The sequence below is a fragment of the Panthera onca genome, chromosome B2 (assembly GCF_046562875.1).
Source record: "Panthera onca isolate mPanOnc1 chromosome B2, mPanOnc1 haplotype 2, whole genome shotgun sequence".
NCBI lineage: Eukaryota > Metazoa > Chordata > Mammalia > Carnivora > Felidae > Panthera > Panthera onca.
In genome coordinates this window covers 25,104,116-25,130,352 of record NC_138343.1, presented here as the reverse complement: position 1 = coordinate 25,130,352, position 26,237 = coordinate 25,104,116, and the positions used below count along the sequence as shown (strand labels likewise).

Genomic DNA, 26,237 nt, shown 5'->3' with positions numbered 1-26,237 from the left:
GTTCAGGGTTCTCTTTGTGCTTCTCCTTTTCAAGGATGAAATTTTCATCCCAGGCTATGGGACGCTGTCAGTGAACTAAAGGGCACCATGTGGCAAACTCAAGGCATCACACTTACAGCGCACAGGGAGGGAGAGGGGAGGATGGACAGCATTTCTACTTGGTTTTGGAAACTTTAGCTTATGTGAAAGAGAAAGGCAAACATACCTTGTGGGGATTGGAACGCTGCCATCTTTCCTTTCCCTCAATATTAAATTTCCCCCACGCATTCTACCCCTGCTCCCTATCACCTTGAACACAAGTTGAAAACCTAAGCCTCTGGAGTACGTGCTTGAGGCAGAAACTTAGGCAGTTCAAACTGAAGTCATGCAGCTGGGTGGGCTCAGATTACTGAGCACTACTCCAGTCTCCCTAAGTTCCCAGCAGAAGCGTTTCAAAGGGTTCCTACAGCTGTGTTCAGTGGGGGTGATGAGTAACGTGCAGACATTTTCCCCAGTGTCGGGGATCTTACAACAGGACCAATTTAAATCTTTGGGTGTAGGGGCACAAGGGAGAGGGAGAGAGAGAATGCCAGTGTGTGAGTGAGAGAAAGAGAAAAATATGAAGAACATGATGAGGGATAAGGGGGAGAGAAGGTGAAAGACATAGAAATCCTAAATGGTAGCTGTTCAAGACATGATGAATGGAAAACAGGTTCTGGGCTGGAATAGTGCTTGTATAGGGACAATACACTAACTCTACAGGGCTAGTGGGGTGAATGGTTTGCCCAAACTTGACAATTTAAGCAGGTTTTTAAAATATTTAGGTGGAAGTTGCAAATGAACAGAAATCAGTTCAGGCCAATAGGAATGATGTTGTTGAACACCACACCTACACTGACCTATCCTGTAACGTCTGACATAGTTGGGTAAGATGTTAGTAGAAGGTCTTCCTAGAAAGAGTGATTTCAAACCACAATAAGGAATTGATAGGAAGAATATCAAGGGAGTAACTTGCATGTATCAGTTAACAGTATTTATAAACATCTGAGTCCCCTAACAATGGCCTGCCAAGTTAATAAACATTTCTTGACAGTATCAGGAAGCCAGCCATTTTGGGATATTTATCAATATGTTACAAGGTCTTATGGAACTGGACTCTATTTTTGGAACTTATTTATTCTCTAAAAAACTCTATATACCCAAGGTCAACACTAACATTTCTTTCATGCTTAACTCTTATCAAGTAATAGTAATAAAAAATTGTATAAAAAAGCTGTTTGCAAGAAAACTGCAGTATGTTTATATATTAGTCATGAACTATGTCATGCTACAGTAATAAACAACTCTTAACAATTTTAGAGGCTTAAAATACCATAAATTTATTTCTTGCTCGCACTACATTCCCATTGAGGGTTGGCAGCGGGTGGGGCGGGGGGGTCTGGCTCTGCTCATCACTGTCACTTGGGATGCAGGTTCAAAGATCAGACTCCATCTTGAATGTTGTTGGTTGAAATGCTAGAGGCCTAGAGGGTGTCTCACGGGTAATTAAATGCTCCAGACCAGAAGGGACATGTCAATTCTGTTCACAGCTCATTGGCCAGAACTAGACACATAGACCTGCCCAATCTCAAGGGAAATACTGGCAAAAGGCACCAGTGACATCTATACTTTGTTATGTGCAGTTAATTATTTTAAAATGTTCCAAATACATATCATATGTGAAGACACTGACGTGATTTCCTGGCTGCTTTGTGTCCTTAGAGAAATGGCTGACATCTCTAGATCACTTTCTACGTCTCCTTCATCAGAGCCCTAGAACCATCCCTGGGACTAACTGAAGTCCCTTGCCATGTTATGTTTATAGAGCATTGAGGCATAACATCTTGGGGAGGTGGGAGACAGGATTCCCGGCTTAGCAATGCCTGCCTGGCCAATGACCACAGCACCTGTATCACAGTGTAGCTTTGGCTCTTTTCAATTTGCCATAGGTGGGTATAATCAACTACAGGAGAGCCGCATGGGCTGACCAAGTCACCTCAGTGGTGAGGGATTTCAGGAGCATTCCCCAATCACAACTGGCTATTGCTATAGCCAGACTTAAAGCCTCAGTACCAATACCATGATAAGCAGTGCCCTGGTGAAGGGTGGGGACTCTCCAGCCAGACACATGTGTAACAATCCTGTTTCCACCATTTACTGGCCAAGTGACCTGCCTTCTCTGGTGCTTTATTCACCATCTATGAAGGGGGCCAGTAACAGTACCCTCCTTGCCAGGGTCACTGTGAGGGTAAAAGGAGGACTAACGAGCTAGAACAGTGCCTGGCAGTGCATGGTACATTCTGGCTTTTGTCATTCCTATTCTTTTGCTTATCCTCATCATCTGGACCTCCTTTCAGCCATATTGCTTTGAAACTAATTTGCTACCGCAATGAGCAAGTTGTATTTCTCACAATAATCCTGTGAAGCAGGTATAAGTATTCTCACTTAAATGATGAGAAGACCAACACTGGGCCAGGTTTCAGATCTGTTTGTCCGAGCCTGCATTCTTGCACTGCGGCGTTCTACCCATGATATGGGTTTGCCCGTATCATGAAAACAAGGGGGTCCACTTTAATGTAAGGAAAATGACCCAGGACATCACATCCCTCCACTTATACTTAGAACTCTCCAAAGAAGCTGTTCTGCTCAACTCAACAAACAGAAGTCAGCATTTCCTCCATCAGGCTATATTTGGTGTGCTTGACACAGTTAAGACACCAGCTCTCAGTTGTCTGTATGCAGAGCCAGCCAGGCTCAAGCCTCAGATGTTAGAAAGGAACCAGGAAAGAAAGCGTAGGGATAAAAAATGGTAAGATGGATATCCAAACTCTTACCCAGCCTGCAACTCAAATATTATAGTAGTATTTTGATCCATGCCTTTGTAACACAGTCTTTATGTTATATACATTCATGACAACCTTGAACATGCATGTTGGTCCTAGTCTGAAAACTGCTACTTTTCCACTTTGACTATAGCTGTATCATATTGCTTAAGGCCTGATAAGGTGCCATAAGCCCACTGTATTTGTCTTTGTCTGTGCTAGACTGGGAGGGTCCCCCTGGGAGGCACAAGATGATCAAGGCTTCCTTTCTTGACCCAGTAGCTGTACTGGTCAATAGTAATTAAATGCTCCAGACCAGAAGAAACGTGTCATTTCTACTCACTGGCCAGAACCAGACACATGGAACCAGGAAAGTACTTTATAGCAGAGGCTGGCACGCTATATAGGCTGTGGGCCAAATACGGCCCAATGCCTATTCTTGTAAATAAAGTTTTATTGGACCACCCATTTGTTTATGTATCATCTACGGCTGCTTTCACTCTATAGTAGCTGAGTTGAGTAGTCACATGAGAAGCCATATGGCTCAAAGCATAAAATACTTACCATCTGGCTAGATACATAAAAAGTTACCTGAGCCCTGGTCCAGAGTGCTAGAGCCCGGGAAGGTGCAGGGAGGAAAAGCCTCTGTCAACCAAGAATGCGGTTGTACTGATTACCATTCCCCGGAAAACTCTCAGACCAAAATTTACTGGGGCTCATTTAACAGATCTTTTCTTACATGCAGGACACTAGGACATAACAGTGGGCAAGATAAACTCAATCTTTGCCCTTGGGGAATTTAAAATTGTCTCTTGGGATAAAGATGGGGCATAAGGGAAAGAAAAGGCATAGAAATATGTAAAAAGACAAGTACAGGCCAGATAATGGTGGTATATTCACATGGCAGTGAAATGAATTACAGCTATAAAGGTCAATGTAGATGCATCTAAGGGATAATGAGGAGTGAAAAAAAGAAACCACACATAGAAAAACACACGCGCTATGATTCGACTTACTAAAAGCCCCAAGCCATGCAAAATGAAATGATATATTGTTTAAGGATCCTAAAAAATGAGGCAAAATTATACAGAAAAGCAGGGTAAGGAGGAACACCAAAGCCAGGCTCATGGTTACTGGGAGGTCAGCAGGGACACAGGGAGCGCTTGGGAGGGGCACATAGGGCATTTCAAAAGTCACGACCATATTCCTTCTCTAGAACTGGGTGGTATATGCACAAATGTGCATAGTGTCAGAATCTTTTATACTTGATGTGTTTTATTGGTCCTTTGATGTGTACTTGATATTTAATTGAACTGAATTTTACAAGTAGAGTCACTGTGATGGGCACTAGGATTCAGTAAGAAAGACAGCAGAGGGGCGCCTGGGTGGCTCAGTCAGTTGGGCCTCCAACTGTGGCTCAGGTCATGATCCCATGGCTCGTGAGTTCAAGCCCTGTGTTGGGCTCTGTGCTGACAGCTCAGAGCCTGGAGCCTGCTTCGGATTCTGTGTCTCCCTCTCTCTCTGTCCCTCCCTGCTTGAGCTCTGTCTCTCTTTCTCTCAAAAACAAATAAACATGAAAAAAAAAAAAAAAAAGAAAGAGAGCAGAGAATGCTTTGGGAGGGGAGGGGCCAGCAGAGAGGAGGCACGGCTAACTCAGACACGGATCTCTGGAGAGAATCCCTAGAGAAAATGGCACATGTCACTTGAGGACTTCAAAAGCAAATTTCACCCTGAGAAAAAGTCAGGAAAGAGTGTTCTAGCCAAGAATAGTCTGTACAAGAGTCCAGAGATGCAACAGATTACACCGTTTTCAAGGAATTGAAACCAGCAAGGAACATGCAGCGTAGGGAACTCAGGCTGGCAAGGATCCCCTGGGGCCACACTAGTAAGCCTTGCAAGCCGCAGTGAAAAATGTGTACTGTATTCCAAAAGCAACTTGAGCCTTTGAAAGATTGAAGCCAGGGAGTACAGAGATGTGATCAGAGTTGTCTTTTATAAAGACGGTTCTTGCCGTGGCAACATGTTTACTCTGCTATCCGAAAGTCCCCTCTGCTTTCTGCCGGGCTGAGAACAATGACAGTTCCTGTTATGTGTGGAGCAATGATGTATATACTCCTATTACTTAAACCGATGAACAAAACCAAGAAGGTGTCAGGCCAAAATTACCAGGTACTTCATTAATACAGCAGATGCTTATTGATTAGAGACTGTTATAAGCAGAAATATAAAATTTTGTGTAAGTGAATTTTTTGTACATTGAATTAAATATTAGTGCACTGGAATAAATAAATATTAGCGCACCAGCTAACAATGGTAAAGACACTCCATGGTGGATCTTTGCAAAGCAGATGTTCCTTCTCTAAAATAAAGAATCTCCTACAATATACCAAATTTACAATAATAGATTTTAATCTATCAGCATTCTATCTTTAAACAAGCATTCTATCTAAAAATGCTTAAATTTACCTAAAAATACTTTTAAAGTATAGACAAGTGAAGACTGCGAGTGCTATAAATATCTTTAAATTGTAGCAGTAGGAAAATCAGTTAAAAACCACACTTCTCTAGTGGCAAGAATAAACATGGATATACATAATGTTACAAAGAAGGGACGTCTGGGTGGCTCAGTTGGCTGACCATCCGACTCTTGATTCCAGCTCAGGTCATGATCCCAGGGTCATGGGATTGAGCTCTCCACGCTTAGCTGAAAATTCTCTCTCTCTCCTTCTTCCACTCTCCCCAGCTTGGGCTCTTTCTCTTTCTCAAATTAAAAAAACAAACCCAGCACTGTCTTCTCTTCTGGTTTCATCATCACGCCTCCTAGTTCAAACTTGTACCTTAATTACTAAATAATGACCACGTTTTTTGCCTCCTGTTACTTCTATTTTGAAAAATGTCAACAGAATCTTTTATGGATTAAATTCTTATGACAAGTTAGGCCAAAACTCCAAAGATATTCTCCAAAGAATAGAGTGAGTTTAAGAGTCCTTAAAACTCTGATCCAGTAACTCTGTTTCAGAGGATGTATCTAAAAGAATTGAAAGCAGGGTCTTAGACAAATACTCAAGACAGTCATGTTTATAGTGGACAGCCATGTTTATCGCAGCATTATTCACCATGGCCAGAAGGCAGAAGAAATCCAAGTGCCCATCAACAGATAAGTGGATAAACAAAATGTGGTAGAGACATATAATGAAACATTATTCATCCTTAACAGGGAAGGAGATTCTGACACAGGCTACAACACAGATGAGCCTTGGACACTGTGCCAGGTGAAATAAGCCAGGCACAAAGGACACATGCTGGATGATTTCACTTACATGAGGTCCCTAGAGTAGTCAAACTCCTGGAGACAGGAAGCAGAAGGGTGGTTTCCAGGGAGGAGGGGGCAGGGGAGTTAGTGTTGAATGGGTACAGAGTATCATTTTTGCAAGATGGAAAAAGTTCTGAGAGGGATGGTGGTGATGGCTGCACAACAGTGTGAATGTACTTAATGTCACTGAGCTGTACACTTAAAAATGGTTTAACTGATCAATTTTACGTTATGCATGTTTTTTCACAATAAAACAAAAGAGTTCCAAAACATGGATGCCTCAATGGATGCCACACAAGTGCTGAGTTTATTACAGACTAGACTTGCCCCTCATTGTTGGACTCAATCGTCTGGGTTCCCTTAAAAACTTCTTTGGGGAAGTCCCTTAAGGTCACAGCAAGTGCTTGGCCTGGGGTCAGAGTATCCCCGACCACCTAGCTATGGTACCCCACACAAGCACCTGTTACTGGCCCATATGGAAAACAAAAATCCCTGTCCTCAGAGCCAAACATTCCTCAGAGAACACTTTGTTGCCAGGACGGAGAGATGCATTAGAGGTGGGATGCTGTGAGGGCAAATTTGGTCACCCAAGTTTTTTCAGTTCATCTTCTCTAGAGAACATCCACAGAATACTCCATTAGGCTGCCAAAATACTGTGACAAGTGACCCCGCTCTGAGTTCAAGCGGCATGCTGCCAAATTAAACGCATCGCGCCCTAACTGATGCAGCGAGAAAATTCCCCTTAAACATCAGTCCCTGCTGGACTTGGAGAAGACATGCCAATAAGCTTTAACAAATATCTTTCCTACATCTTTACATACTTGGCAAGACGGATTTTTAAGTGACCCCGCTCAACATTAGCTAGAAACATGCCCCGGACGCCACCAAGGCTCAGAAAGCACAGTTAGGAGTTTAGAAAGGGACCGGAGGGGAGGGGAGAGAGGAAAGCAGGCAGGGCTGCTGTGGGGAGGTGGCCATACAGATATTGCAGGAGGCAGACAAGCCTCCCAGCTGAAAAGAGAGAAGGAAAAAGAAATACTCACTTGTTCCACAGAAACCATACACAAAGCCAACACCTATGAGCCCTGGAAGTGGGCACTTGTAACTCATTTCTCCCTATCCCTCCTCAAACACTTGGCTTGTTTGCAAAATCGAAGGAGGGGCTCAAAACAAAGCAGCCACGGAGGCTGGAAGTTCTTCCAAGAGCCTTGTTCTTAGTGCCACAGAGGTGACTGGCACCGCTGGGCAACTCCCACCCCGCAGGCTGGGGGCTCTGAGGGCCCTTGTTCCTCAGCAGTCATGCCAAGCATTGCTGGAGATAGCCCCGGAGCACAGAGCGGGCTTCGAGGACCAACCTCTGGTTTCACAGATGAGGAAAGGGGGTCTGTAGGATCCAGCAATCCTGCTTCTGGGTCAATGTCCAGAAGAACTGAAAGTAGTGTTTGTACGGCCATGTTCACTGCAGCATTCCTGACAACAGCCAGAGGGTGGAGGTAACCCAAGGGCCCGTTAGCAGATGAAGGGGCAAACAAAATGTATATACATATACTGGACTATTACCCAGGCATGAAAAGGCGCCTCTATCACAGGCTCCAACGTGGACGAACCCACTTCTATGAGGTCCTTAGAGCAGTCAGATTCACAGAGGCAGAAAACAGAAGGGTGGGTGCCAGGGGCTGGGTGGGGAGAGGGGAATGGGGAGTTGGTGTTCACTGGGGACAGAGTTTCAGTCAGAAATGGACGGTGGTGACACTGCACAACAATACTATCCACGGAGCTACAAGCTTAGATGTGGTTACGATAGTCAATCTTATGTGGTCTTCTATTTTACCACAATTGAAATGTTCTTTGAAGCAAAGAATTGGAGTGTGCTTATAGAAGTAAGCTAGTGAATTCTGAGAGAAGAGTCGAGGAAGGGCTCTCTGAGGAAGGAAGTTGGGTGGAGGGCAGGACAAATGTCTAGGCAGAGATCTCTGGCAGCTTTTGTTTCTGCTGCTCTCTGACCACTCCATGTCTTTCACCTTTGCAGGCTATTTTCTGGCAATCCTCTCCTACTCCAACCTCATGAAGGTCTAGACTGATCAGGGTGAAGGAGCTAATATACATGTATTCGGCCCGCACGAGGGAAAAGGCTGTTGTTCCTGATTTGTGAAAGCATCATAATGAACACATGCAAACCAGGCATGAGGGGAAAGCACATTTCAAGTTGTGGCCAGATGCTGGAAACCAACCAGCATTATGCAGTTGTTACTGAAGAAGTGCTTTGTTGGAACCAGTTTCAAATATTTGCCTTTTTTGCTAACTCTGCAAAGTTGATGTCACTTGTCCTCAAAAGAGAATACTCAGCCAGTCCAAGGGTGAGTTAATAGATGAAAGTGACATCATAATTTTGTGTTTCAAAAAAGGTCCAGTGTTGGATAAAATGCACAGACCTCTCCTGGCATGCCATCACCAGGCTGGGTGTTGCCATCTGTCTCCTAGCTCCTTTGGAACAGCTACCAGCTGTAAGCGACAGTCAGGCATAAGGGAATGGTGCTCTCTTCACAACCTCTTGGCCTGAACTAAATCTTATATCTGATGACACTGAAGAAGAAAAGGTTTGGAAGAAAAATGAACAATTGCCTGGAAAATTTACATACACTCAGCCATCTCAAGTAACTGGCTTCAAATCACAGAACACACTCATCACAATTCTAAAGATCCCCTCCATGAGAATGGAGAGAGATCTAGGCACATCCTGTGTCCTTCTGCCTGCCTCACTGCCTCTTTCCTCCATTTGAATGCCTAGTCAAGTCCCCATTCAAACCTATGCAGGCCCAGAATTCTATTCATGGTTGCAATGACCTTAGCCCCCAGGCTCTCCATGAGGGAGAGCCTTAGAGCCCAGAGTAAACTAGTCCTTCCAGGCGGACAGAGCTGTGGGTATACTTTATGCCCACCAGCAGGTTTTAATATATGCTAAGGAATGATCTGGGCTGAGACGCTTCCCCTGCAGCCACCTTGGCTCCATTTCATGATCAATCTGTGTCACATATGGAAGGTTGGGTGAAAACGGGGGAGCTGGCATGTACCCCATATTGGACTGCTATGTGTCACTGGACCCTGAGGGAGGACACAGAATATATGAAATTCTGCTTTCTTTATTTTCAAAACATTGGTTTCAGGTCCTATGGGCTGAAATAAAATGCTGGCTGTCAGTCACACCATTGGCTGGACAGAGTTAGAGCCAAGGACTCTAACGCTGAAGCTGGAGTCCTGCCGAAAAGCCTCACACACCAGTATGAGCGAACCAGAAGACTTACTGTTGACGTTGGTTCCACTTTTTAAATGAATCTGGTGAACTGCATGGACAGAACAATACCCTGATTCTTTATAACAATGGAAAGTTTCCCAAACTTACCAGAAACCCCTGACGGTATTTCCCCCCATCTTTTAGTGATCATTCCTCAGAAGTTTTTATTGGGCTATTGGGAAGGCACTGTGTGTCACACAGAGGATGCAAGACAGGTTCTGTCCCCTCTCTCATGGAGCTATGATGAAGATAATAGCAATGACCCTGGGGGAAATCAACTAATTATGGTAAATAAAAGGAAGATGGTGACCCTATGTCATCATTCATTCTTGAACAGCCCTTAACTTTATGCTCATTACAACATTATTGGCACATAAATGTCCTCATCAAGTCGCCAAGAGCTTATCTGACTGCTACCAGTTCATTAATCAATAGTTGTGGGACATGGTTGAGGCCAGCTTTAAACCCAACCAACTTTTTTGGTGTCCTGTCCAAATCGATCCAGTGCATGAGGATGTCACGGGAAGTCTCAGCACATTATCTCTACTATTTATAACCTCCTATGTGACAACATCAGTTGTCCTTTATCCTCATCTTTACTATGTGGGAATTGAACTAAGAACTCCAGCCCTTCCAGCTTTACTAATTTACAGTCATACACCTACATCTACTCGGAACTACTGCTGCATAGATTTTCATCATGTTCCATGAGTTCATTCGTTCATCCAACTCATATTTAGATGCTCTTTCTGTGCCAGATGCAGAAGACATAGTGGATAAGAAGAATGATAAGGTCCTGCTTTTGTGCAGTTTACTCTAGAGTAGGTGAGTGGCATGCATGGGAATGCAAATAAATAAATCTATTTTCAGGGAGTGGTAGATGCTTAAAACAAGGCAGATGATTTTAAGGAAATTTTGAGTGCCGATTGGATAGGTGGTCTGAGAAAGCTCTGCAGATGTCACAGGAGCAGAATCATAGTGACAAGACATGGCTGGGCCCACAGATGTCAGGGATGGAACGTTTCTGGCAAGGGGAAAGGCTGGTACAAATGATCTAGGGAACAAGTGAGAGCTTGGCATGTAAAGAAACAAAAGAAGGTCAATTTGGCTGGAATGCGTGGGAGATCAACAGGGGTCAGACCCCATAGAACCTCACGGCCATGGTGAGCAGCTTACGTTGCACAATAAAAGCCTCTGGAGGGTGTGGCAAAGACCGTAGTCATCCCAGACACCATTCTCCCCTTCTTCCTGCAGGCATATGTCTATACAAAACGGGACGGTATTTCCCAGCCACCTTGCAACTGGGGTGGGCAGGTTACTAAGCTGTGGCCAGTGGGGTGTACAAAGTGGTAACTACAAGTTCTGGAAAGTGACCTTACTGGGAAGAAGGGCTCCCTCCTCTTCTTTTCCATTCCTCTGCTGGCTAGCACATGGACATGACAGCCAGACTGGCACACAGGAAGGGTCTGGGACCCCAGTGTCACGAGACTCTCCTTGTCAGCCCTGGACTATACTGATGGCAGAAACAAACTTCTACTTTGTTTAAATCCCTGTTGTTTTGGTTTTCAGTGTTTCACAGTGAAGCTGTTGCTAACTAACACAGAGCGTTTGAAGTAGGCGAGCATAAGGTCTGATTCACGTTGCAGAAATATCACCCTCGTCGTAGGGGAAGAATTAGTTGTAGAGGTTTGGGCAGGAAGCAGGAAGATCCGTCAGGAAGTTATGATTATCCAGGCAAGAAATGAAAGGCTTTGCCTCAGGGGCTGCGGTGGAGGTGGACAGAAATCCAGGGACTCAGTATACACTCTGGAGAAGAGCTGAGGCTGATCAAGAGAGAGGGAAGAAGGGGTGGCTCAAATATCTTTGCCTGAACAAGTGCACAGGTGGTGTTTCTCCTTACTGAGACTGGAAAGATGAGGGAGGAGGAGGTTTGAGGCTGCGGGAGGAGGAGGAGGGTACTACGGTGGCCAGACGGAATTTAAATGCCTGTGGGACTACCAAGTGGAATATCCACTAGGCAAGTGGATATAGGAGTGTAGAACCTGGTAGGGAGGCCAAAGTTTATGATATAAACCATATGGAGATGATTAAATGTCACATTTCCATCAGATCTACCAATATAGTGGCCACTAGCCACTTGAAGCTACTTAAGTTTGATTAATTAAAATAAACAGAAAGGGCACCTGGGTGGCTCACTAGGTTCTGCGTCCACCCTCGGCTCATGGTTTGTGGGTTCAAACCCTGCATCGGGCTCTGTGCTGACCGCTCAGAACCTGGAGCCTGCTTCAGATTCTGTGTCTCCCTCTCTCTCTGACCCTCCCCCTGCTCTCTCTCTCTCTTTCTTTCTCTCTCTCAAAAATAAACATTAGAAAACTTGAAAAATAAATACAATAAAATGAACAGAAATTACCGATTCAGTTCCTCAGTGGCACCACCCGCATGTCCAGTGTGACCAGCGGTTAGAGCACTGGCCAGTGCAGAGAGAGGACATTCCCACTGTTACAGCAAGTCTTCTTAGAAAGCTGTGCTCCGGGGCACCTGGGTGGCTCAGTCGGTTAAGCGTCCGACTTCGGCTCAGGTCATGATCTCATGGTCCGTCCGTGAGTTCGAGCCCCGCATTGGGCTCTGTGCTGACCGCTCAGAGCCCGGAGCCTGTTTCAGATTCTGTGTCTCCCTCTCTCTCTGACCCTCCCCAGTTCATGCTCTCTCTCTGTCTCAAAAATAAATAAAACATTTAAAAAAAAAAAAAAAAAAAAAGAAAGCTGTGCTCCAAAACTCTTTAGAAATAGTTTATTATGATTGCTTTGCCTTGTCTCATAGGATCACATGTGAGAGAGAATGGGAGAGAAAATAAAAGCATACGTTCCCCATTTGGTTTTCTTTTTTCTTTTACAACTTCAGAGGGTAATTGTCCAAAGAGTTTCATTTGTTCTTCCATTTCGAATTGCCTTGTCGTCCCCTTTAAAAAAGGGCGGATGGAAGCAAAAGTGATCTTTCAGTGTGCTGGAGGCGGCAGAGGCTGTCCCCTGCATGTCCCCTTCCCTCCCCACTCCACACAAACACCGAAGCAGCAGTGACGGAATGGAAAGGCCAACTGTGCAAACATTCGCTTCCAGCGTCACAAGACAGAAAGGAAACAGGCCAAAAAAGAGAGTTTGGAAAAACAGCAAAAGAGCAATTACCCCCTGAAGAGAACATGAAATAAGACCGTACAGTGACCCCACAAAGGAAATGGAAAATAAGATCCAACCATGGACAGGTCAGAGAACACCACTGTGTTCTTGGGTAAAACAGGATTTGGGCACTGTGATATCCCAGGACTTCATCCGGGGACTCACTGGGTGGCGCCTTCTGTAATTCAATTAAACCCTTTTAAAGAACAAGATTCATGTATCCTAGAGGAACTCGATACTCCCTGACAATTCCAAGCTCACATGAAAGTTCTAACAATAATTCTTGTATGTGGTTCGTAGGCTCTTTATGCGTGAGACTCAAGAGTCCACCAGAAGCCTGAGGAAGCTGCCCGATGATTCCAAAGAAGATCATCTTGTCAGTGACAGCACTGTCAAGAAAAGGAATGGTTTTGGTAAATTTCGTTTGTGGGAAATACAGATTTGGAAGACTAGTTCTCCATTTAACTTTTCCCAGGGATGCCATATACATCAAAGGGGGGAATTTAGGGGTCAAACTTGTCAAACTGCTCAAATGAGTATTGCTTCCTGGTGGCCCATGGGACAAGGGAAAGATCCCGAGAGTTATCTCCCTGCAAAAGAAAACAAAAGCTGATGACGGCTCTCCACTGCCCACAGAGAAAGCCCAAACATCTTGTCCCCATGGCCTGACTCCTTTGGGAAAAGCTTCCCAGTCCCTCCTCTGTTCCATCTTTGCACGGCCGCCACCTGTAGAGAGGTCATATATGGGCTGGCCAGGCTTCTTAGTGACAGGGACCGAGGTAGGTCTTGGGATGCTGGAGAACAACACCAAGAGTCAGAGTGGAAGCTGAACCATGACAGGGACAATGGAACAGGGAGCAGGTCTGAGCTGAGCCGCAGCACAGTAACAAAGTGGGAATTGAGGGCAGAAGAGGACAGGGAGAATGGGTCACCTCGGTAGGGTCACATTCTAGAACACGGACTTCTGAAGTGGGGCGGGAAGACTGTGGCCATCTGTGGATGCGTTCTTGGAGGTCTACAAGAATTTTTAAATTTTATATTCTTGTGTCAATGAAAATCTTAGTCGTAACCTGGCTCATCTAGATGAGGAGTTTGTAACTCAGTGTGGACCTAAGATTTCCAAGCTCACGTCTGCATCTGGATGTATACTCACAAAGACCAAATGTCATCATGACAGGCTACACAAATGCAGGCTTCCCAGGAGTCCACACACAGTAGCAGGAGAATGGAGTGGCCACATGTGTACCATGGCATAGGCACACAGGTCTCGGTGGAGCCTGGCATCGGGAAGAGGGTACCCATCACAAAGCACAAGAGTACTAGGCAACAGGTGGTAATGATGGTTTCTAGTCTCGATTCCAGTCATAAGTGGATTAAACACCAATTTAATCAGTATTTGAATAATGCCATGAATCTACCTTTACCTTCAAGAGAAGTAGACGGGTTGGTAGAGCCCTCAGGAGGCACCCTGTTAGAATGAGTGACACGGGTGCACTCATGAGCAGGGATGGGACAGGAGGAGGTTGGAGTGTTCCGCGACGGCAAAGCCTTAGAATGGTTCGCAATGGTTTAGATAGCAAAATAAGTGAAAAGGCATCATGAACACTGGAATTTTTCAAGTCCAAATGCCAAAGTAGATTAAATATGAAATTGCACCTGAAGCTCTGCCTTTCTGCTATTTAACCCAACAGGGGTGAGCGGGGATTCCCCTTCAAGAAAAGACCATCATCTATCACATTAAAGTATCGCAATTAATTTGGATAGTATCAGTTTTCCAATTGGATGTTGTCAATATTTTGATCTTATAGTTATTTAGAAATTATAAGAACTAATCTACTCCTTATAAGATATTTGTACACATTTAAATAATCTTATAACAACATGTTTTAAGACAAAGAAAAAGAGGGCTGTTTGAAACAACACTGGAGCCATGCAGACCTGGCTTTCAGTTCTGGCTCTCTACCTCTGGTAAGGGACCTTGGGCAAGTTACCCTCACCCACATGTCAAGTTTCCATTTGTTAAACGGGTTAAATAACAGTGCCCATAGAATGATGGGGTGGATTAAATTAAATATTTGTATTACACTCAGCATAGCAGCAATGTACGTTACAAAAACCCAATAAGTATTAGCTCTTACTTAAAGGCCCTACTAGTGAGGTAGGCAGGCAGGTACAGGGACTAGATGTCTCAGTTTCCTTATCTCTAAAACATGCCCATTATTAGGATCTACTAGGTTAGTATGAAATTTGAAACGTTGTGTGCATGTGGGTGTGTGTGTATAAATTAATAATTTAGCATAGTATCTGAACTTAGAAAATGCTCAATTAATACCTTATTATTGTTACCAAACAACTATCATCATGACCTCTTCAGTTTCTCCTTTTTACTCCTCAACATCAAAATACTACTCAGTTGTGAAATACCATGCTACATACATGCCATGCACATGCTGGACTGTGTGAAAAGGGAGGTCACAGCACAAGGCTTCCCTTAGATATTCTGTCAAACCCTTGCACATCAGAGTTGCCTGTGCCTCTTTCTAAAAGGAAAGAAGGGACATTATCTACTTATCCATCCATCCATCCATCCATGCATCCATGCATCCATGCATCCATCCATCCACCCATCCAAGCAAGGGAGTGATATAATGAGATACCAGACAAAATCATGCTTCAAGCACTGAGACCAGCTAAAGAGTGAGCAAATGACTGGGGATGAAGGGCCAGGCAGCCTCCCAGCATGACCTCCTACACAGTAAGGAAGGGCAGTCACACGCCCTCCCATCCACACACACAAAAGAAGCTAATAACATTTACAAACATGGTCCTTTGTTTTTGTTTTTAAAGTTTATTTATTTATTTTGAGAGAGAGATCACAAGCAGGGGAGGGTCAGAGAGAAGGAGAGACAGAATCCTAAGCAGGCTCCGCACTGTCAGCGCAGAGCCCCGACACAGGGCTTGAACTCCAAAACCGCAAGATCATGACCTGAGCCTGAGCCGAGATCAAGAGTCGGATGTTTAACCAACTGTGACACCCAGACACCCCAACACAGTAAATCATTTTTATCCCTACACGCTACTCCATCTCAGGAGCCCCTGGTCGCCTCTGCAATTAGAGCCCACGGCCAGATAGACTGGGCCGTGCCAGCTTGACAAATTACATAGATGTCAGGGAAGAAACAGAAATTCCAAGTCACAGCAGAACTAGCAATAGCTCTTTCTTATGTAAAACTGCTGTGACTGGGGGCTGGGCTAGAACTAAATGGCCCTAATTCCTCCCCTGCCCCCACTCTGACAGGGGTTTGGAGAGAGTTCTGAGCCCTTTCCCAGAACTGGCACAAAGCAGATATCAAGCCTTGATGCTTTCAAAAGGCACAGGTTGGAAGGGACACAGGCACCTTTCAGTTTTCAAAGAAGTGTGGTCAGAACCAACTCCAGTTGGACACAAAGTACCCTTTTCTACAAGAATCGTCAAAGGCCCCACAGAAGGAGGAAGGAGGGGAAAATAGTAGCCCTCAATCGGAGACCCATAGTTTTCCAGGCTCTGTGTTGCATGCAGGAGGCTCAGGGGGAACTCGAAACCTGGGTCTCTGAGCTGTCCTACTCGGTCACCTGAGAATGCTGCCCGGGGAGGCCCTGTGGTCTCATTCTGGGGCATCTGGCCCAGCTGTTATGCTGCTGGGCTCCTCAGACTCCCTGAGATTGGTTTCCATCAGGGTAGAGTCACAGCCTTAAAGATGCCCAGAGGCCCCGGGGGGTCCAACTTCACAGAGAATCACCACATCCAGAGACCCGGCCAGCAAGAGCGGTACACGGGGTGAAGGGAGGGCCTGCCTGCCATAGAGTTTAGTGGGTTCCGGGTAGAAGAACCGAGTGGGTCCCCACAACCCAGGAGAGAGCCTAACAGGACGTCCCAGCTCAGCCTCTGACACATGGTCCCTAAAGGCCTGGATGCTGGGTTGGGGGGCCTTGTTCCTGCAGAGGGAACACTTCTCCAGAGGGGGCAGCAAAACCAACAAATAAAACCAGGTGCTGTCCATCATGTCATCCCACATAGTGGTCAAGTCTTCTGGATTCTTGGACCAGCAAGTGGAAAGTGGCTCCTGAACAGCTTTTCCTCCTGAAGAGTCATTTGGGAAGAACAACAGAAAACGAACCTTGTGCCATTTCAAAGTAAAACTTCTCTTCACACCCCACTCACACCTGTCCTGGGAGCAGACATTTTCACACAAATCATGTCAAAAATAGGAGTTGCCATCTTCCTGATACGGAGGAGGGCAAATGACACAAAGTAAATATATTTTCAAAAGGCACAGGTTGGAAGGGACACAAGTACCTTCAGTTTCCAAAGACAAGGAGGATGCTTGTGCAGGGGACACATCAGTTAATCCTAAGCAGACCCCCAGAATCTCACTTGGACCTTAAAGTGTACGTGCTTGGGGGTTTGGAAATATCATGGCAGAACATGGCAGACAACAGGACCACAATAGGCCAATAGCTGCATGAAGGGACCGCAAGCAAGTTTTCTGAGTTACCATTTAAAACAGGGGCGCCTGGGTGGCTCAGTCAGTTAAGTGTCTGACTTCAGCTCAGGTCATGATCTTGCAGTTTATGAGTTCGAGTCCTATGCTGACAGCTCAGAGCCTGGAGCCTGCTTCAGATTCTGTGTCTCCCTCTCTCTCTGCCCCTCCACTACTCACATTCTGTCTGTCTCTCTCTCCCAAAAATACATAAACATTAAAAAAATAAAAGATAAATAAAAGTATAGAGAATAAAAGGGGCACCTGGGTGGCTCAGTTGATTAGGGGTATGACTCTTGACTTCGGCTCAGGTCATGATCTCATGGTTCATGAGTTTGAGCCCTGTGTTGGGCTCTGCACTGACAGTGTGGAGCCTGCTTGGGATTCTCTCTCTCCCTCTCTGCCCCTCCCCAACTCATGCTGTCTCTCTCAAAATAAATAAACTTAATAATAATAATAATACCCCGAAAACCACATCTCTAATTCAACTGTAGTTCTAAATGCCCCATTTCGAGCCATGAAAATGTACTGTTTCAGGTGACTTCAAGGAAAAACAGTCATTCCAGATTTGCCTTCCAGTTCAATTTTTTCTCTCAATTATAATGAACATTTGCCATTGTTAAAAATGTATTTCCTTGCACAGCAATATGGGGTATAATTAAGCCACTGAATTGTACACTTAGTGGTTGAAACGGTACATTTTATGCTATATATATTTAATCACAATAAAAAAAACCCCGTTATTTCCTTTCTCAAAATACTTGACGTTAAGGACAAGGCAGTGCTGCTCTGGGGAGGACAGGAAGTAAAACCTATGTTTGAAATGATTTAGATTACATTAATCACTAAATTGAATTATGGTAGCTTTTGCTCTAGTTAACTCTGACCTACTGGGCAATCATGGCTACATCCAATGGACATTTCTCAATCCCAGTCTTGCATCATTTGACACTCGGCCCCTTCCCTGACTCCCTGCTTATTAGCCTATTCAGACTTTCCGCTGACTATGCAGGCTATCCCTTCCCATCTCCCTCAACTAGTTCTTCTACCTCCACCCATTTATTCCTCATGTTCCATAGAGTCTGGGTGATCTCAGTTATCCATAACCCTTAACTGCTACCTTTATGCTGAGGACACACAGACCTTACTTCTGAACTTCTAAATAGCCAATCACCTGCTAAGCAACCCCCTCAGATATCCCTAAGGCACCATCGAGTCACCCTATCTGAGACTGAAACTGTCATCTTCCCCTACCAAACCTGCCAGAGGAAAGGAGTGGACAGTAGCTTCTAAATCCTAAAGGATTTGGAATCAGGATGCCTAGGCTGCATCCCTTGTCTCATCACTTGGGGGGAAATCCATCCAATTGTCCAAGCTGGCCACCTGGTCCCCCCTCTCCATTCTCCCAGTTCTTCAATCAGCTAGGCTGTGGATTCCACCTTCTGAAAGTCTCTTTTCTTGTGGCCATGGCTTTCTTCAGGCTCTTCTTCTGCACCTGGATCCTGCACCAGCTCCCAGCTTTTAGCATGACCTTCTTCCTTAGTCTGCTCTCCATTGCCACAGCCTAAGTGATTCCCCCAAAGCACATAAAGGTTTGCCTTTCTTGCTTGAGACCCTTCAGTAGCCTGACACTGTTCCAGGGTCATGGAGGATGGGACTTTGTGCACTGTCCCAGCCTCCTTCCCAGGCTGTGCCATTCGTGATTCAGACTCTGGGTTCCAATCAGTCCCAAATCACCCACAGTCCCCAGAATTACTAGTCTCCTTGACCTCTGAGCACCCACTGCAAATAACAAGCACCTATTCTCCCTGACCCCGACCTCATGATTCAGAGGTCGCTTCCTGACACTCTCGCTTCAACCAGGGCCTGTCCCTCATCTTTACTCATTAACTTCTGACGGTCCTGGACGGCAGGAAGGTGCGTCTGCCTTTGTGTGCTCAGCACTTGACAGTGCCTGGTAAGTGCCCAAGTCATTCCCCAGGCACCTAGTAAGCCCTCACATGTTTGCCAAGCAAGTGAGTGAAGAAGAAAGCAGTCTTGTGTTTCCATGAGGGTCACCAAAGACCAAAAGGTAAACTATCGAAAGGAGGGTTTATCTGGCAAGACACAGTAACACAATGCAAGGTCCAAGCACATCTGGTTTCATGCCCCTCCAACACTGAAGTTGAGCTTAGAACTCAAGAGCCATAGAAGGAACGGTGGAGACCTGTGGTTTTCCATTTGGTTTTGTTGTTATTGGTTTATTTTTTTACAGCAATATTAAATGTTGTCATATAGAATCCATTGTTTTTGTTTGTTTGTTTTTTGTTGTTTTCTGTCCATCTCCTCCACACATGGTTCCAGGAAGGGATCGCACAGTTCCACAGGACACAGTTTGAAAGCCTGTGCCCTGACTTAATAGACAGGGGAGAGAGAAGCTTACAGATAAAGCAATTTGTCACTGACACAGAGTCAGTCCATGGCAGAGCTCACACCACAGCTCAGATCTCCTGATTTCTAGATCTTTCTACTTCCCCTGTTAGTGTGGTGAACTGTTTTGTTTCAACTGAAGCACCACTAAAATTCCAGTGTGGGAAAAACCTCGTCCTTAAGGATGCATACAGCTTTCAGCATCCAATACTCTGATTTCAAAATGCTGGATATCTAAATATCTGCTGTTTATCCCCGTGATTTTGAGACAGGACCATCTTCAGCAAATTTAAAACACCCAAAGAAAGAGGTGCTTCGAAGCCTACTTATACTTTTAGATAATATATACACGCTGTCTTGGCCTGACTTCTGGACAGAAGAACACTGGGTGTGTGGGGCTCAATGACACCACCCAGCCACTTACCCTTCCTCTGGGTACCCTTCCACTTACCCCTCATCCCATCCTAATGTGCAAGTGAGGCAATAAATCCTTACCTGCTCTTCAGACATACAGACATTGTATTTTTTTCAGAGAAAAGTCTCAATATAAATTCAAGTTTGGGCTAACATGTAAGTAGGGATAGAGATGTTTAATAATTTTTATTTAAAGTGAGAAAAATCAGTCCTCAGTGGCATTTTCTGGTTCTCTGTTGGACAACTCATCCCCAGCATGTGGGGCCAGTGAGAAGCATGGCCCTAACTGGCTGCCACACTGTCTCCCTCCTGGGGACTAGAGCTCACAGACCAGGAGCTTCTGTACTGACTCAATATTTCGTGGTTACCCCCAAGAAGCGATGGTTCCTCAGAGCTGTGACAGAGGCAGGTAGAGAGGGAGAGGATATATATATATATATTTATATGTATTTGCTTATAGATTAACTCCCTTACTCTTCACAGTCTGCCTGCATGCTTAGTAAAGTTTCCAGTGAAGAAAAAGACTGGTGGGGAAGCCCCAGTCTGTTCTGATTTCCCAGCTACTCCAGTCTGAATCTGGATAAACCCAAAATTCTTCCCAGGCTTAAAAAAAAAAAAAAAAAAAAAAAAAAGCATTTGTCAAAGGCTTTTGGTAAACTCTGATTCATTTCCTTGGTGGAAAAAAGCCCTGTCAGTAGAGCTGGTCCCACCAGAAGATCGGGGTTCTGGCTCTGTCTTGCTGCTCTGGGGAGGGCCCAGAATCTGAAGATGGGGAGGGGTGAGAGGGGAAAGAGGAAGGCTGTGGTGGACAACCACAAATTCACGTGAAACTTCCCCTTTGCCCGAATGCACTGCCAATATTTGCTCTGCAGAAGAAGAGAACCACAAGCCAGGGGAGGTCATTTGTACTGGACAGTGGCAATCACCGTTCTTTCTATTTATTCCACAGTTCAGCAACTCACTACCTGAAGAGTTTTGGCTCAGTCAATTCTTCTTCTTCTTCTTCTTCTTCTTCTTCTTCTTCTTCTTTTGTTAATGTACAGTATGACTTTGGTGTTAACAACCCATCTGACTGAAATATGTTCCAAGGAATAATAGTTAAGAAAGACAGCATGTTACAGAAATATATGCAATTGTGAGGAAGTCACCCAACACCAGCACATTAGGAATTACTTGACCACTTCAGTGTGAAGTTAAAACCATCCGTGCCATGTGAGACAGAGAACATCACACCTTGAGCAAACTCAAGTCTTTTCTGAGTCTATCTACCAATTAGACCTGGCTTCTAATTTTGCAAAATACTCAGTACCTTAGTCACCTGTGACACTTCTGGTTACTGCCTGATTATGTGTAAAAATCACCCAGTTATTGAGGCTGATTGGGTCTAGGGAGGGTTGTTCTACTGAGAACATGAAGCTTTGAGAGCAATTTTCAAGAAAAGTGTTCACTGTTGTTAGGTCCAAAAACAAAACAAAGGAGGTGACATTCATTTGCCCATATTAACTAAAATATGGTCTCTGCCAGCAAAAAGTAGTGTTCATTATTTCAAATTGGGGGCAGGGGAGGTTGGCAGTGATGGGGAGGGGGAAGACAGAGATCAAATGAAGAGAGAGACTAGAAAAAGTATTTATATTTAAAAAAATTGTCTCCCATAAGACTTATTACATCAACATCAAATTAACTTAAAAAGCGATAATCTCGTATGGGCTTCTTTTGAAGAAAGATACATTTGAAATGATATTGCAGTACCCTTCTGTGATGTTATGAAACCCAGCTGGAGAAAGAATTCATACCACAAGGCATCATGACAGCCTGTACTGAAAAGTGACTATTTCTTTAGTCTTTGAGAAGACTTCATTCATAAACAAATAAGGAAATGTAATCCATTGCTTCCTTTCTCAGTCTGTGGTTCCCTACCCCTTGCTTAGCAGAGTCAAGATTTTCTCCCTTATTTTTTTTTTCAGTCCAGAGGCAAAGGGATACAATTAAGCCCCCGATTGAGCCCAAGTATATTTAATTATTTCAGTGTCTCATGATGGCCTCCCAGGAAGACAGGGACACACAAACCCATCTACCTTCACTGGTTCACTCTGGTGCCAAGCACTCCGCTTCCATGTAAAAACTCCTGGGGAAGTTGCCAATAATCTCTATTTTATGTCCTAATTACACAACCACATCTCCCTTTGATGACTTGAAAGAAACAAAAGTTTAAAGGATGGCGTATTTAACTGGAATGTACCTTAGAAAAATTCCAAAGCAGAAAAAAACCCACAAAAAACAAAGCAAAAAACAAAAAACAAAAAACAAAAAACCTCAGGCTGCCTTGCACATAAAGCCGAAAACTTTCACGAGTCAGCAGCATTTCTCAAAACTGAGAGTCCACGCTCACGGCAAGCTACACAAGAAACAAAATGTGCACAAATCAGTACTTCCCCTCCTTACATCGCCAAGCACCTGCAAGGCTAAAAAAGGACAATATCCAGTTCTCTTCTGAGACAGTACAGGCCTTTCCAGCAGATGCATTAAGTGAGATAAAAAACCTCACGGCTGAAGCAGGGAGAAAACGCTGGGACCATTAAGAATATATTTTCCAAATAATCGATGTCCCAAATTTAAAAACTTTTCTTCAGAGTCAATAAATATTTCAACCCTGTGACCTTTCCTTTATGTAAAACAAATTCCCAAGCATTAACTAAGCACATATACTACCTGGGTATAAACACTAGCAGGCACGTAGACTCAGCTTGCCCGACTGACTGGGGAGCTTGCCTCTCAACGTTTTATCACCAGCCTCTGTCTTTGCCCCAAACTGCCAGAGAGATGAGCTATCTCAGCCCAGCACATCCCATATCCTACCCCATCTGGTCTGCCCATTACAACTTCATTTCCACTTTCAACTCCCCTTGCCAGTCTTAGCTCTCCTGCCATGACTCAACCTCCCCCTAATTTACATTGTCTAGATAGTAGTCAATGAACTCCCACTACTCGCTGACATCCTTTTGCTTTAACTTTGCTCTATCAGATACGGTATTAACTCAGAGGACTGCTAGGTTGATACTTGAAAATGTTCGTTGCAATGATATTTGTCACAGTGTTTGACGTGGAATCCTGATTTAAGAAAATAATTATTTATTCATGCCTGGCTTAATTTCCCCCAAAAATGTAAGGCTCCTAACACAAACACATGCAATAAAGTTAACACTTGCATTACGGAAATAGGAAAATGGGGCAAAAAACAAATGAAGGCAGGAAAGTTCAGAAGGAATTAGGAAAGAGGCCAGAGTTTAAAGCTCAGCCTGACAGGCCCATCACACACATGCTAGATTACAGTCTAAGCTTTTTAGAGCTCCCTAGAAGCCAGTGGACAGAGAGAGACTCACACATATCAGTGGCTGAAATATTATGGCTCATTGGTCAAACCTGGCCCACTTTCTGTTTCAGTAAGTGAATTTTTGTTGGCACACAGCCACACCTACTCATTTACATATTATTTATGGTTGCTTTCAAGATACAGTGGCAGAGTCCAGTGGCTGCAACAGAGACCTGCAAAATCTGAAGTATTTACTATCTGGCCCGTTAAAGAAAAAAGTCTGAAGATGACCAGGTTATATGATTCTGTGCACAGCAGTTTCCTGGGACAAGCACACCCAAGCATGGTTCTGTAGTGGCAGAGAACTTTCTACTTTAAAGCGCTCACTGTGTAATCTCATGAAAACACATCCTTCGCTTCATTTTCCACAGTAAACACAACAACAGGTTTTGCAGGGCGGATGGCATGATGTCACCACACACGTCAGTGAAACCATTCCACGTGAGGCTGAAACAATGCAGGTCAGGAGAATTGGTCTCCTGCTTTGGCTTCATTCAGGGAGAGTTGTACAGATGGCAAGTGCCTCCCCACCCTCCTCGCTTATCATGGGCAGACATGGCCAATGGCTCCAGGTGGTTTCGCCCAGTGTCCTCCGAAGGCTTCTCTGAGTTCTCTGTCTGGCAGCCTCAGCCATCCACTAGCGATTGGCATGCAAGGTACATTGGTATGCCATCTTTATTTTCTGAGTTTTCCATTAACACTCCCTCTCTGAGTCTGAGAAGTACCAGGATGGTGAGATGGAGGAAATGCTCCTGAGCAGAGCCATTCTATTCTGCCTCTCACGGCATGCGTGAGGATGCACCGGGCTGATGTCCTCCTGAGAGAACCTGGAGCTTGGCAAGGACGGCTGCCTAAAGGGGAAAACCCATCACGCCTGCACATGTGTGGGGCAGGCGAGCATCTGAGAGCAGGGCCAGGGGCTCTCCTCCAGAAAACAGAGCAAGGAACCTCCTCCTCTCCACAGACCACAGGGTGGATAGGGCCAAACACTGGCACTGGCATTTTGTCCGCAAATGTTCAAGCCTGATGCCCATGTTGTTTGCTCAAAGAAACAAAACCTCCAAACAGCCATCACCCAGACCCACTGACCTTGAATGCACATATTCCTAAAGAAACCCTCCCTGCCAGAAGCAAGGGTTCCAAAATAAATGCAAATAAAAACTGGCAACGGTGATTTCTAAGAAAGTAAAATTCAGTTGAGTGTTGGAAGAGGAAGACAGAACCTGCCTGCTGTGGATCTGGAAGAATACATCTGTCACCTTTCTCTATGCTCATTCCTCCTTTGTGACTGTAAGACTATGTTATAAAGTGATTCTATTTCTATTCTCTACAATAGGGAGCAAAAATTCAGGTTACCCAAAAGTGCTACTGAGTCTAATATACAAATCTAAGAAAATCAAAACTATAGGGCATTGCCACTTGATGTGATTCCTACCCATGTTGTCAAAAGGAAAGAAACAGGCAAAATACGTTATAAATCATTTTACATCGTCCCTAACAGATCTTTCCACAAGGTAATTAGAAAGTATAAAACCAGGAAATAAGTAAAACATCAATGCCTAAAACCTTCCTCCTCCCTGTGAGTTTGCAGCTGTATCTCAACTACAAAGAGGTGACATATAACCACATCTGACAAGGGAATTAATACAGCCAACAAGCATGATAGGTCAGTGCAGGACATTTTTCTTCACCCTAAAAAGAGCAAATACTAACAAATGCTACCATTTGCTCTTCAAATACCAATGCTGAGGGTTCAAGTCCAGATTACACAAGGCCACATCTGGACACGACAGAATGTGGAAAATTTGGACTCCATATAACCCTTGAGAAAAAAAGTAAGAAACACTCTCAAAGAGCCAATCAGAATGCTGAGCCTAGACCAACGAACAGTGGGACTCAGTGTGCTGTTCCAGAACTAAGTTCAGGAATGCCCAATTATGCACTGGATTTGGAAGTACACAGAATGTCAACACAGAAGATTCTGGAGGAAAGCAAAAGCCCCTCCATATCAGGAGCGGGCTGACCCCCACTCCTCCAAGCAATTGTGTGACCCTCCACGTCCTCTCATGAGCCCTGAGCCCAAGCTGGAAATCAGAACGGAGTATTGGATGACATTGCCTGAGAAAACTTTTCCAGAACAGTTGAGGCCACTAAAGTTTGTGCTCCCAAAAGACTGTCATCCCAAACCACCAGCACGCAGGGTGCCCTGCCCATAACCTCATAGGCAGCAGCAATTACTTTTACTAATTTTTTCAAGACAGTTGTGAAGGCTCTTACTTACGTAATGCATACAAGGTAAGAATTATCCCAGCCAGGCAGAATCCTTCAAAGAACCTGAGTGTGCTGAACATTGTCACATTCACTGACAGTGCCACAGTTAGTCCGAAGATCAGAATGAAGATGATGGAAAAAAGCAGCACAGGCCGCCGGCCAACCCTGCATATGGAGAGGGAAAAAATGAGGAATCATCGTTAAACAGGATGAATGCTAGATGCTGAAACCCTGTGTCCAGCCGGTGCTCTACAGATGTTGATCTGTACTCACTACAGTAAAAGGCTTTGTAGTGTCTACACCAACTTCGTAGATCTAGGGGTCGCTCAGGAGACATTCAGCCCAAACCCTTGTTTTGTACATAAGGGGACAGAGGTCAAACAGTTACTGAACAGAATTGAGACAGGGACTCCATTCCTGTTGGCAAGTCTGTTTCTAAGTATGTAGGAGGATGACTCAAGGCAAGAGTAACAAAATCAATAGTAACTCCCCAAACACAAACCTCGACACGCCCAGCATAAAATGTGCTGAGAAATCGCTGACCTTTGGATTTGGCTCCAAAGTCAACATGGACACTGAGCTGAGTGGCTTCATTTCCTTTTTCTGGGATGTTAAGTTGTCCTACCTGACCTCAG

General features: G+C 44.6%; 1 protein-coding gene across 3 annotated transcripts in view; it reads right to left on the bottom strand.

The window, feature by feature from the left end:
* The window catches only part of SLC22A23 (solute carrier family 22 member 23), a 182,879-nt gene that overhangs the window by 109,943 nt on the left and 46,699 nt on the right, over positions 1-26,237 (bottom strand). For 2 of the 3 annotated variants that reach the window (XM_060614927.3, XM_060614928.3), the window contains exon 3: positions 25,613-25,767. In XM_060614927.3, coding sequence (XP_060470910.1) covers positions 25,613-25,767 — 155 coding nt within the window. Of the gene's footprint in view, positions 1-20,627; positions 21,034-25,612; positions 25,768-26,237 lie in introns of those variants that run through there. The other variant, XM_060614930.3, reaches the window with a different exon arrangement.